The sequence below is a fragment of the Scardinius erythrophthalmus genome (genome assembly GCF_964197995.2).
Source record: "Scardinius erythrophthalmus genome assembly, chromosome: 22".
Classification (NCBI taxonomy): Eukaryota; Metazoa; Chordata; class Actinopteri; order Cypriniformes; family Leuciscidae; genus Scardinius; species Scardinius erythrophthalmus.
Genome location: NC_138242.1, coordinates 20,304,076 through 20,318,455, shown reverse-complemented (window position 1 = coordinate 20,318,455; position 14,380 = coordinate 20,304,076). Strand labels below are relative to the sequence as shown.

Here is a 14,380-nt window from a genome sequence, read left to right as displayed (position 1 = left end):
TCACTGCATTAAGTGGCAGGGAAGGAGAAAAAAAAAGCTTTCAATAAAGACAAACTAATCATAGTTCCTTTTGTTCTGCACGGTTAAGTAGTGACAGATCCAGAAGCTGTCCATATTTGAGAGTATCAGCATGATTTCATGCTTTAAATGTAAAAGAACCATTAAAAGTGGTCCATACAATCCCAACAATGATGCTATTTTTACTGAAAGACGAAAGAGCAAAGCCTTCAGCTTAAGACAACAATTTCCCAATATAAAGTGGTGTGTGGGAGCGGCGCAGTGATCTACTCAAGATTCCCCATGCACTCTCCTCCAGCTGGAGATATCACAGGTAATCTTTCAGGGGACTCCCATCACCCTCCTACATTCTGAGGTGGCGCTAAAACTGCTGATATGCTCCTTGTGGACCTGACCTCCTGTTCCACAGACTAATTGCCACCTTAATGTTATTTGCTGCTTTGGTTTTATTGGCTGCCAAGAAATGCACTTGGAACCAGTTTCCAGTGAGTTAAGACAGGACATCAAAGCAAGAGAAAAACTCTTTTGAATGGACACGTTACCTGCTAATTAAACAAAATACAAACTGACTTATCAATTAAAACAATCCGTAGTAAAACTGGCAATGTTGTATTCAGCGAGAACCAATGACTTTTTGAAATCAATGACAGTGCCAAGCTTTTTTTCCATTGAAAAATGTTCATTTCGGGGTGAACTATTCCTTTAACTATAGCTACGTTTCTGTGCAGTCAAATAATCCATTGATAATCGTATTGGTGGCTTAACTGGACTGAAAAACGGTCATGTAAAGCACCTCAATCAATGCGATTGAACTGTCAGTGGATGAGACTTTTTAGATATGTCATCAAGGCAAAAACAGCAATTATAGCATTGCTGCTATAATTGGCTTTCTCCATTTCTGAACGTGGTGACTGGGCACTATACACATGCGCTGAAGTGTTTGGAAGACATGTAATGCACATGCTAACTAATGTAAATCTCATTGCAATATTTAGGGTTCATAAACAAAACTTTCAGAATCTGAAATCGGATTGTGTAGTAGGACTATAAATATAGGGCAAGTTTTTATGACAGTGATGTCTGTAAAAAAACGGAAAAGTTTTTTTTCACTGACATTTTTTTTTAGACATATTTAGGCAAAAAAACACAGGGGGTGGGAATGCAGAAGTTAAGCACTATTTAGACTAAACTAGTTTTTATGGAGGATGTTAGAGAAATTTGTGTTTCACAGGTGTACTTTGTGCTTTTAATCCTGCCTGGATCTGCCATGTGTGTTTTTCCCTCACACAACCTTTTACTTTAATTTTTTTGGCAAACTTCTGAGAAATCTAATCCCGTCCGAAAGCAAATGTCTGTGCGATACTGTATTATACAATTGCGATATTGTATTATGCTAACGCTTCTCTCCATGTGTTTTTTGACCAACCTGAGCTACCGTTTTAACACCTATCTTTCGGATGATTTTATTTCATTTCAATATGGATGGTGTCGGACAAAATAATTCAATTATAAAATTAATAAATAGAGCCAAATTGTGGAAACTGCGTAAGATACTTGTCTAGATGTCTCCGTCTCTGTTATAAACAGCCAACTCATGTTAAGTTTATTTAAATAAGTTTTTAATAATAAATAAAAAGTTATATTAATAAGTAATTCGTTAAAAAAAAAACATGTCATACGTGATGTACACAAGCACAGCAGATGACCTTCTGTAACGGCCACGATTAGTAAACACACACTCCCACCTCTGTATTAACACAGAGATGTTAGTCCCGCCCTAATCGGTATGAAATCACAGATGTCGGGAGATAAGAATTATGACTTGTACATCATTTAGAAAACTTGTCCCATCTGAATAGGGCTTTAAATTCTGTGGAAATCTGTGACTCTTTTTAGTGGAATTCTGTGAGTGCACACCTAAAAACAGTTACATTTCAGAAGAGATAAATGTATCGCATCAACAGAGCTGATGTTTCATCACATCCTCTGACAGCACCTGAGAAAGGGGATGGCTGATGCTAAAGACCGTCCTAGCCCAAAATGGCTCAACACACTCTGGCGATCACTACCTCCATGTGACTTGCTGATCAAAGGCGCGCTGCACTCATTAAAGGGCTTTAGCGCAGGAATGTTATTACGTGGAACTGCCCAAAAGAAATAGTTGGTAATCCCTTTGTACCTTTCCCCTTGCCAACCACTGCGTCAGGTCATTCACCGTGAGGTCAGATGCTTACTCTGGTTTCCTAAAACTGTAATCCCATCCACTCTGGGAGCTCTATCTTCGCTTTCTGCATTTCCTTTCCTTTTTCTTGTGTTCACTCACGTGAACGACGTGAAAAAAGACGACGTGGTACTAAACTACAGAAAACTTTAATTGGGAAAGTAAAGACAGAACAAGAAACAGTTTGAAATAGCTGACCTACTGTACAGCATAAAACTATAACATACAATACAAAATAATCAGATGTAGATAATACAGAATAAAATAAAATAAAATGAAAAACAAACAGCCTAAAATAAGATTATAGGATAAAATAAAATGAAAAAAATAATAAACAGCATAAGAAAGTTTTAGCATAAAACACAAGATAAAAATAAACAGCATAAGATCATATTATAGCATTAAATAAAATGTAAAGTTAAAAAAACAATACTTAAATAAATAAATACAATTTTGAAAGATACATGCAATGATGCTTTACAATTTGGCCAAGAGGCAATATAATCAGGTTAACTAAATGTTGATATGTTTGGTAACTTTTGATGCCACTATTTTATATGTGCCATATATTATGTCATCTCTATAATAGTCAAATAGGTGGATGGGTTCACAATCACAGAGGAAGTCTATAATGAAGACATGCACAGGCCATCAGAGTGCATGCCTATGTTTTCCTCCTCACGCTGGATTAGAAACTGGCTTTGAACTGATTGCATGAGCTTTAGAAATGCCTTTGCCATGACCCAGTATTCTGGGTAACTGACAGATGATCCCTCGGCACATTCTTTCTAAAAGAGCCATCTGGACCGACTGGCTTGTCCACACTGTATTTATCTGCATAGTGGTCAGAGACAATGAGGGCCCAATGGGGGAAGGGACAGTGAGACGGGTACCCACTCTTTTGTGTGCGTCTGGGCATTGGTGTCAGATAATGAACTCACATACACCTGCAGCATCAGTGACAGGTTGGTGTAGTCGGGGACAGTGGATGTTCAGGGCTTAGACCAGACATCTGTGGATGTATCTGGGACCATCCTTCATCCTTCAATATAGGTACATTTTGAAATACAAGTTGAAATGTTACATCGGTTAGAAACCATTTTTCATAATCATTAAATAAATTCAGTAGTAGTGGAGTTAAAAAAAAACCTAAGCTGCATTTATATTTCTGGATGTATGACAAACACCTTTCTGGCTTTCCATAGTCAGATGTAGATTTTACATAAAAGTTTGACTGTCAGATCATGGCATTGCGGCCTTCAAAAAGAGGTTTGCAAGAACTGTAAATGTCCATCCTTGTCATTTAAAGGGGGGGTGAAACACTCAGTTTCAGTCAATCTCATGTTAATCTTGAGTACCTATAGAGTAGTATTGCATCCTTCATATCTCCAAAAAGTCTTTAGTTTTATTATATTTATAAAAGAAAGCTAGGCTGTTCCGAGTCTTTCCGAAAAAAAAAACGAGCAGCTGGAGGCGTGACGTGTGGGCTGTGCTTACGCGCCGATAGCTAACAACACAGACATTTGAAGCAGTTTTACTCACGGTTCCAACGCACGACCATTAACCTTTATCGTTGGGACTGCTCCATCCTTAAGCATTAGACGATCTGCAAATCCGGCGTCGAACTGGGCCTTGTTTATAAAACAATCATCGTCGAAATGCACTAGCAGCGAGCACAGAGCTTTGATGGGCGTACTGCTTTCGCTCTCTCGCTCGTCGTCGCTCTGGTCTACGGGTGCGCGTGCGCCCTTCCGGGAGAGTGCCCTTAGGACCCGTATAAGGAAATTCCGCCCCATCTGACGTCACACATGCCCATACTCGAAAAAAACTTTCCGAAACTTGTGACAAACCGGAAGGAGTATTTTTGGCACAGAAATACTCCATCAAACGTACAACATAATTTTTGAAACTTTGTCCATGTTTAGCATGGGAATCCAACTCTTTAACAGTGTAAAAAAATCAGTATGCACGAAATAGCATTTCACCCCCCCTTTAAAGAAAGTAAATTCTTCAGGCACAACAATATTATGGTTTATTCTTCAGTCTCTGAAATATCAATCATATTAATCATTTAAATATTAATAAGTTTGGGGTTGGTAAGATTGTATATGCTTTTTGAAAGAAGGCTGCATTTATTTGATCAAAACTATAGTAAAACAGTAATTTTGTGAAATACTATTACAATTTAAAATATTAACTTATTTAAATATTAACAATTTAAAAATAACTTCTATTTTAATACATTTTAAAATGTAATTTATCCCTGTGTAGCAAAGCTGAATTTTCAGCATAATTTTTCCAGTCTTCAGTGTCACATGACATGATCCTTCAGAACTCATTCTAATATGATGATTTGCTGCTCAAGAAACAATTATTATCAATGTTGAAAACAGTTGTACTTAATATTTTTGTCAAAACTGTGATGCATTTTTGTTTTTCAGGACTCTTTGATGAATAGAAAATTTAAAAGAACAGCATTTATTCCAACTGGAAATCTTATAACATTATGTCTTTACTGTCGCTTTTGATTAATTTAATGAGTCATTGCTAAATAAAAGTACCACTTTCTATAAAAATAATAATAATAATCTTACTGATCACAAACTTTTAAACAGTAGTTTATCCCTAAAACATTCAATGACTACTAATCGAGATGAAGGGAAATCTGAATATCAAGTTTTGCAAATGTTCTTCAGCTTGTAAGACTACATCTGATTTACAGTAACATAATTGCCCTGAAAGTTTATTATTATTAATTATTATGTGACATACATCCCCAATTATGAAAGACAAGGTAATTCAGGGGTTCACTGAAAGTTTAATCCCTGGATGGCCATCTGCACTGGCAGCATGTGGGTGCATGTTACAAAACAAATCTCCAAAGTCCCCAAAACCCTAAAACCAGCAATGTGAGGATTCTGAGGAACATAACCCAGTAGAATTCCTCAGAGTCATATAGCCAAAAACATCCATGCAGATCCATCCATGCAAAGAGTAACTAAGCAAGCCATATAATAAATCAATACTCCAGCAGTCTTCAGTAGCAGATGTTACATTAACATTCAGATGCTGCTCTGAACTGGGGCAAGGTTTTCAAAACGAGATTAGCATAAGAATTGAGAATTTGGGCTAATTAAGTCTTACATAGCAATGACTGCACAACTAAAGTCAACCAGCGAGCCAAAAGTGCTGTTACTTTTATATCACTCCGCACACATGGCATAGACAAATGACATTTCATGCAAAATTCCTGACTTTGTTTTCTAAATAACAAATCAGAATTTCAACCTTTAAATCCCTGTACAGGCATACTTCATGGATACATAACTAGCAAAGAACCTCAGAAAATATTTTTTTCCTGCAGCCTCTGAGCTGGGACTGAGACGTGGCGAACATTCTGTGTTTCAGAGAGCCTTGTATCCTGAGGGAAGGTCATTAGATAAGACAAAGTCACATCCAAAACCCCAGACAGGCCAAAGAGTGATTAAAGGATATAAGCCATGGCAAATGCACCGAGAAGCTGAAAATCATCACCCTACCATGTATTTATAGCAAAACAACAGGGTTCGGTGAAAAGATGGACAGGGTATGAGGGTTTGCATAACCTTTTTTTCCTCTTGTTCAGGTTTAATATGATTCCAACCGCATATCGTGCCATTTCAACAAGCAGCAACAAGATGTATTTTGAGAACGGAGGTCAGCAGAGACAATAGGTGTCTTTCAGACCAATGATGTAATGGAGAGATTTAAGTGTCCACAGTACACACAAAGCTAGAGGCGACTGCACTTCTTAAAGGAATAGTTCACCCAAAAAAATTAACCTTACTTTCTTCAGGTGGAACACCTGGGTCAAAGACTGCGCTGGTCGTTCTTTTCCATGCGGTTGCATTGAATGGGGACTGAAGATTTCACTTGTGCGCTACTTTCCAACAACAGCTTTATGTGAGAAACGGACAGAAATTCAAGTCACTAGTGAGAAAAAGGTACAAAAGTGTACCTTTTGAAAAAGTACTGCCCCAGTGACAGCTTTTGTACCTTTTTTTCTGAGTGTATACATTCAAATCACAGGGTAAAAAATCTAATGTCATTTTGATGATCAAAGATGAGTTTTGATGGATACAATTATTGACTGCAGGGACATTTTTAAAAGAAATAAAGCTGAAATAAAAAATAGAAATGTTAAACAAAATTAGAAATGAATATTAGAAATTTGTATTGTCCCACAGAAGAACTAATGTTATAGAGGATTGGAACTGGTGAGTAAATGATAACAGAATTTTTGAGTGAACTTTTCCTTTAAAAATTCAACAGTTAGAAAGCAAATGACGTTGGAAAACATCCTTTTAAAAGAGGTTCTTTATTCTTTGTGAGAGGAGTGAATTCCCCTTAAGTAAGTGTGGAATAATCGACTCAATCCTTCGGTCTTCCATTCACTCTGATATACATAGACCTGTATATCAATGAAATATACTGTCAGAAGAAGCATTCGAACATCAAGAGTCACACAAGAGCACTTATTTAAGTGTTAAGTACAGTAACTGCTTGGCTCATCTTAAAATAAGCTTAAGATAAATACCTGGAATGCAGTAATCTCAAAATGCTTTGAGGTAAACATCAACAAAAGACTACCGGCACACTACAAAGACAAAGATTAAAGGACTCAACAAGATGAAATTTAACTCCTTGCCCTATTCTCTTGTAGTTTTAACAGCAATTTAATTTCAAAGGCAGAAGGCTGTAACTCTCCAAGGGATAAAGCAATGAATAAAGTGATCTGTAATAATTTAGCTCAACCTGCTGTCATTTAGTGAAAAACCCGGATCTGCAATTAGGGTTAATTTGCAGAATAAGATTGTTTAATCTGAGTAGTTCAAATTGACATGCATTGTTCGCAACCCCTGCGGACAGGCACTAATTACGATTAATGTCATAACAAGTGCTCTGATCCCATTTGAAACTCTGTGACATCTGTCAGAGCCAATCTGGCAGCTCACATGCACATAGGTGTAATGGCCCCATTTATAATGTTCAAGCCATATAAAATGCCAGTATACAATCATTGTGTCATTCAAGTCATTCGAAACTAACACACGTTCATACATTATTCACTCAGTCCAGATATAGACTACGTGGATTTTGAGCGCCACTACTATAAAATGCGTCCCAAAGCAAGCCAACCGTTTCAGATCATACGGAAATTGAATACCACGTTTTCATGTGACCTTTAACGATACCAAACACTGCAATTCGCTCACTCGGACACCCAGAATTAGAATCCATTTCTGCAGAAAATCAATTAGAGTTTGTATTGAAATAGAAGACTTTCTAATAATACAGCTCATGTCCGGTGACGTGAAGCATTTACAAGGACGATGATGTGTTTAAAGGAGAAGGAGGAGGAGAGTATGGGACAGTAAAGGTGAGTAAAAAGCTTGCTACTTGCTGAGTAACCCTTAATGTGTAACTGTGGATGAGTTGGGAAGTGGCTGTTCCGTGATATGTGTGCCGATGTTCTGTAAGGCCACACAAGAGCACAAGCACAGCCCTGGGAACATGATCGCACATAATGGATGGAGCGTGTGGAGGAAAATATTAAACTCAGGAGCAAGAGAGGACGAATGGATGTGGCTCTGTGTGTGTGTCTTAAGAACTGTTCAGCACAATAAGAGAGGAAACTGCAATGCATTAGTATGAAAAAGTAGGTTGTTTCTTCAACTTTGGGCGTTTTAAAGGAGAACTCCGGTCAATTTTAACATTGAGCTCATTTTTTTGTAAATTTGGAGTGCTGTCAATACAGAGAACAACGACAAAAATCGGTGTTGCCTACACCGTGTTACACCGTGCACAGCCAATGTGAGCGATTCCTTTAGAGTTAACACGGGTGAATCTGACTGCAGTAGATGTGAAAGATATGAATAAAAATAAAGTTAATTCGGCCAGCGCACATACCTGTATTTACATCCTGTTTTCGGTTGAAGTCCAAAGTAGTCGATTGTCGAGTTCACGCGCATATGTTTAGTACCTATGATCACGCGTGTGAACTCGACAATCGACTACTTTGGACTTCAACCGAAAACAGGATGTAAATACAGGTATGAGCGCCTGGCCGAATTAACTTTATTTTTATTCATATCTTTCACATCTACTGCAGTCAGATTCACCCGTGTTAACTCTAAAGGAATCACTCACATTGGCTGTGCACTTGTAATGACACATCAAGGATGTTAAGAGGGTAAAAGCAGGTTTAAAACTTGCCCCATTGAAGTCAACAGGGCGCAAATTTTAAAAAGAGGATAACACGGTGTAGACAACACTGATTTTTGTCGTTGTTCTCTGTATTGACAGCACTCCAAATTTACCAAAAAATTAGCTCAATGTTAAAATTGACCGGAGTTCTCCTTTAACAAAGCAGCAGGATTTTTATTAGAACTAAAAGACTTCAACTAGAAGATCACACCCCAGGCTTAGAAACTTTTTTGCATAATTTAAAAACAATATTTTTTTACTTTACAAAGGCTTTTTATGTCTTGATTCTATATTGTTTTACCCTTGTCCAATAATGTAATCTTTGTAATATGATAATTCATCATAAAATTGAAAAAAATGTCCCGAGTTTTAGCATCCTTTCAACCACAACAAAGACATACAAGACAAAAATGTATAAAATGATTAAAATCACAATCTTTGAAATATTATATTAAATAGTGATGGTGTGGTGGGAATTTGTATTACTTTTCTTAAAAAATTAAAAGGAAAAAAGTGAGTATGAAAATTATGCTTTAAGACATTTTTTTTTTTAAACCCACAGGACCAAAAGTGCCAGTTGTTGAAGAAACACCCAACAAAGTCAGAGTCTCTCTCTTTCTCACATACGCACACACAACATGCAGCAGCTGTTACCCCCTTCTAAATTTAACAGAAGCGGGCTGACAGAGTAGGTGTTATTACACAGGGCGTCCTGATATTGTGCACACCAATATAACAGAGCCTTCATCCATCTCGCAGTATTCATCAATTACTACCGCAAATAAAACTGCTCACCCACCAGGGAGCCGTCAGCGCATTAACTATCTCTGACAAAAAAAAAACACAACAGCCAAAACAGAAATAATGCAGGCCCTTAGTCATTATAGTGTCAGAGCTGCCTACTGAAGTAATATTACTTCATTCTGCATTTGGCAACACACACTTAAACACACAGAACCAATCCAATCAAAACTGACCCCCTCGGCTGAATGCAGTCTACAAGCAACGATAAGCTGTAAATCAGACAAAGAAACACCTGGACCCCCACTTCATTAATGAATTGTCACCTAAGAGGAAATTGCATGCTGCCAATTGAGGGTCAAAGTTCTATCCATTGTTCAAATGAAGAACAAGACCATTAAAAGCCTAGTTCAGCCATAAATTGAAATTCTGTCATTATTTACTTACCTTCATGTCATTCCAAATCTGTATACGTCTTTTTCTGTAGATCGCAAAATTTGATATTTTAGATGAATATTCTGGCCTAGATGACTTTGAATGACTTGGAATAAAATGCTCAAGTGATATAAACTGATATGTTTTTTTTTTCATTATTGGAGATTGACAGCCCCAGTCTTAATTCACTTTAATTATATTAAAAAGAGTATTCAGGATATTCTTCAAAATTCATCTTTTGTGTACGAGTAGATAAATATGTTTAAGTATACTATTTATTGTAACTGTAATTTTGTTTAAATATGTAAACTATGAAAATTGTTGGCTCTTAGGCTAATTTCTTATGTTGTTCTATTTTATATTGCTTTGCATAAAAGCATCTGCTAAAGGCATAAATGTAAATGATGAAAAAATGTTTGGATGAACAACGTCTTTCAGTAAAGAGGTTAGTGTGCAATGTTATTCTCAAGTCATTGTTCATTTAAGTGTCACTTCCAACTGAACAGGGGTCGGTTTTAGTGTGTGAAAGTGTGTCAGAAAAAGGAGGCGGTGGATTTGGTTAACTTCAGCTCATTAAAATGAATTTGCCTGAGGGATTTTGGGGTATGTAAATGTTTTCATTGGGACTCCTTGTCCGTTGAGCGCAACTAACTCAGACACCATAGGTAAAAGGCGGCAGATGAAAGTGTGTGCAGAGAAAAGAGAATAAACATGTTTTGCAATGTTAAACCCTGTCTGAACCATGTGAAGAGGGAAGTATAACGGCTCTAAGCGACACTATCCAAATGTGTGCGCAGCTCAAACAAGTGCTGAGGGCGAAGCAAACATTCCAATCCAATTCCTCTCAAAGTACAGGAGATTTCAATTTGTCTTCTTGCCCCAAGTGCTTTTCACAAATTCTGATGGGGTTTGAACTAATTGGAAGAGTGAGATGCCAGAAAGAAAGTAGGCAAAATTTTGACACAATAATGGTACTTCGTTTTATGATTCATATATTATTTTTAGCTGTCAGTTAGTTGCAGTGTCTGAAGTGAGACTCAAACAAAAGTCTAAGAAAGAAAAGCACATGGTAATGCAATCATACAGTAAATCAGCAATGAAAAAAACAAACTGCCTTTTTATCATCTTAATCAACCCATTTAATGCTTTATACAAGATCAGAAAGACCAAGACATCAACATAGTGAAAGAAAATTCTCTCAGCTATGAAGCAAAGCTTCACGGGAGAATGAAAACCCCAGGCTGTCAGAATTTAGCGTGCAAATACAAAGAAAAGCCAGTTGTTTTGTCTCTCTAGCTCACATCACGCTCACTGGAATAGCTTCAGGTGATGCAAGCGGTGATCAATACATTGACTTTAAGGCTGCAGCATGTGTACTTTATAATGGGATGCTCTTTATTCTAAAGACTGTGTGCATGTTCACTGAAGCATTATCACCCATCACAAAGGCCCCACCCTGTTCCTAGATCAGCCCTGTGCTTCTTTAAAAGACGCTGGGAAAACACAGTCAGACACGGGATGTGCCACAGACAGAGGGCCGTCACTGCCCCACTTACTCACCAAACTGTAGATAAAGGGGTCTATCTATAACATTCAAAATCACTGGTCCGTCCCAATCAATCATACAACTAAAGCAGCTTTGTTATGTCAAAACCTGTCACTGTGCACAATCTCTGCATATTTCATATTTCGATGGTTATGACTTAAGACGTTGATAATAGCATGATGCTGAATAAAACCAAAACAAAAATATTACTTAACATGGATGTCACATTTGTTTTTAAGCATTTCTTCCACAAAAGTCTCCTTAAACACAAAGGAGCTTAAACGCCAAAGGGGCTTCATACAAATTCATCGGCATGCTCAAATCACAGGGTGGAAGGAATGGGATTTGGAAAAGATTAAGGATAATGGTATATATAACAGAGGAAAGAACAAGGGTCATGTGATCATGTAAACCACCCCCTTGACTTGCAATCAACTCACTAAAAAAAGTGTGCGTATGTATATTTATATACTGCCCGGCCAAAACAAAAATGTCACTGTTTGGATTTAAATAGACACATGCAAAGAGTCAATGATTGGATCATTATTGCAGTGATTACCATGTTTCTAGCATGTTATATGTTTGGCAAGAGTTCTTCTAACTCTAATTGATGGAGTATGTAATTTTTTTTTTATTTCTTAAACAACCATATAGGAAGACACATCATGGTCATATTCCAGGATGACAATGTCAAGATTCATCAAGCTCAAATGAAAGAATGGTTGGGAGGGAGCATGTAGAATCATTTTTACACACGAATTGGCACCTCTGAGTCCAGACCTTAAATTCGTTGAAATTATTTGGGATGTGCTTGAGTAAACTTTGTCAATACAAAAAAAAAAGCACTGTCAATTTAAGATCTTGACCAAAAATGTATGCACCTCTTGAAGGAAATAATCACAAGTTCACAACATTTATTTCCATCAAGAGGTGGATATGGCCATGATGTGTCTTCCTAAAATATGTAGGCTATTTATTTTTGTTTAATTTAGATAAAAAATAATAATAAGACATATAAAAAGGATTGATGGCAATGTTAAAAGATATTAGAAATTAAAGGTCACCCTGTGATCAACAAGTAGTGTACACAGTAAGTAGGTCATGGCACAAAACTACAAAGAAGTTTCTTACCAAGGTAGAGGGATGCGTTCTCCTTTTTCACGTTATCATCCAGGTACGTTGGTCCCAGCGTGTAGATGGGAGTGGATCCCATGCCCACCAGGACCTGGGCACAGACAAAAAGGGCAACATACATGGAGTGATCGTTGCCCTCTTGGTCTCGTGGACAGGACGACACGTCCAGACCGTCCCTTCTGCTCCCGTTCCCGTTCAGGCACAGGCCCTCATTCCCCGAGGATGAGTTGACCTCTTGGACTTGATAGGGTGGAGAGATAAAATGTGGAAGGGAGAAGAGAGCTGCTCCCACAGCGATAAACACCCCACCTACCGCCAACCAGCGTGGCCTCTGGCCTCGACCCCCGAAATAACTGATGAAGACCACTACCAGCAGACTTCCAATGTCAAAGCAGCTAACCAGCAGTCCTGATTCAGAGCTTCTAAGGCTGTATCTCTTCTCTATAGTGGTGATGACACTACTAAGGTAGCCAGAGACCATCAACGACTGGATGAACGTCAGGTAACACATACAGAACAGAAAACACCTAGAGTCTGACAGAATCATCCTCACGTACTTCCCGACAGGAAAGCGGATGAATCTTGCCAATGAAAAGCCTATTTTTTTGCCACCAGCTCGGTTGGCCTCAGTTTTCATAGAGCTACTAAGACCCACCATACTGGACATGGAAGGGGAGAAATCAGTCCTGGTGGGTGAATCCAGTTCGCTTGAGTCTCCTTTCTGCCGCAGCTCGTTGAACACCAAGCACTGGTCGGTGTTTACTAAAGTCTGTGTCGTGCTAACCAGCCTCGGTTCCAACGCCTCATTGACGGTCGGACGGCTGCCATTAAGAACAGGCAAGCTTTTGGATTTGTAAGAACCACCCGGATCTCCGTACTGTCCCTCGAATTCACAGACTTCCAGAGACTCTGATATATCACTTCTGGTCTCGTCGTTATACGATGAAGTCATTTTGGCTGCTTCGAGTCAATGCAAATAGAACTATATTTTAATTATAAATTAAGTTAGACTACACAGAAACACAATAAAGAGGTCAAAGAAGACTACATTTCCAAGCATGATCCCTCTGTATCTGTCCAACTGTTTTTCTACTTATTCCTCATTATCATAAGAAATCGGAAAGTGGTCATATCAAATGCTGCCTCACCTATAAGTGTAGCAGCAAAAAGTTCAATTCATGCCATGTCAATATAAATAGGCAGAATTGATTTCTGGTCATAGTGCTGAAATTATTGTTTGTAGATGAATGATTCAGAAGAGATTGAATCCTGAAAACAAGGGGGAAAAATAGTATTAGTATTTACTTACTAACTGTTAAAGAAGCAACATAAACAGCGTTACATAGCCTGTCATTTGTTTTGTGAAGTCGAGCTGCTGTCTGGTAGATTAGTGGTCGAGGAAGACAAAGAATATCAGTAACGTTAAACGTGCGATAGACTACTGATAAAACATTACAAGAACATTTTAAAACCATGTCAACCTGCCAGAATTATTTGTTTATCTAATATAACTAATTACAGACCTAACGTTTATGAAGTTACGACTTCATAAATGAATTTAATTTAGAGAAATATAGTAGTCTAAACACTGCTCCTTTCATTGAATTCATTCACAACACATCTCTTTCAGCCCGACTCTAAGCTCTAATTAAAATATCGAGACATAACATTAATGAACAGCATGAAGAGTGAATTGAATGAAGAGTAGTGTACTTACACGAGCGATAGAGACAGACAGAGGTAGTGAGTTGTTGTCCTCGACACGGACAGTGAGTGTGAGATTGCGGATTTGATGAAGGGGGTGATCACGGAGCTCGCCAAGTGCATTCTGGGAAATGTATTTCCCAAATACCATTGTTTCTAAAACGAAGTCATCAATCCCTATTTTTCACGAATATTTCTCACATGATGCTCACACATAGCCTATACATATATATCACTGATTCTTGAGATACACGTCACACAAAAACTTTAATAATTATTAAAAATAAAGAAATTCATCAAAATAAAAATGCTTAAAAAGTTACATCTAATCTGCA

General features: G+C 37.8%; 1 protein-coding gene across 1 annotated transcript in view; it reads right to left on the bottom strand.

Moving 5' to 3' along the window:
- The window catches only part of slco5a1 (solute carrier organic anion transporter family member 5A1), a gene marked incomplete at its 3' end in the record, with an annotated part of 46,773 nt that extends 32,670 nt beyond the window's left edge, over positions 1-14,103 (bottom strand). Inside the window, exons 1-2 of the mRNA XM_081353148.1 lie at positions 14,059-14,103; positions 12,339-13,610 (exon numbers count right to left, since the gene is read on the bottom strand). Coding sequence (XP_081209274.1) covers positions 12,339-13,293 — 955 coding nt within the window. The 5' untranslated portion in view covers positions 13,294-13,610; positions 14,059-14,103. The remainder of the gene's footprint in view (positions 1-12,338; positions 13,611-14,058) is intronic.
- Positions 14,104-14,380: the final 277 nt, after the last annotated feature.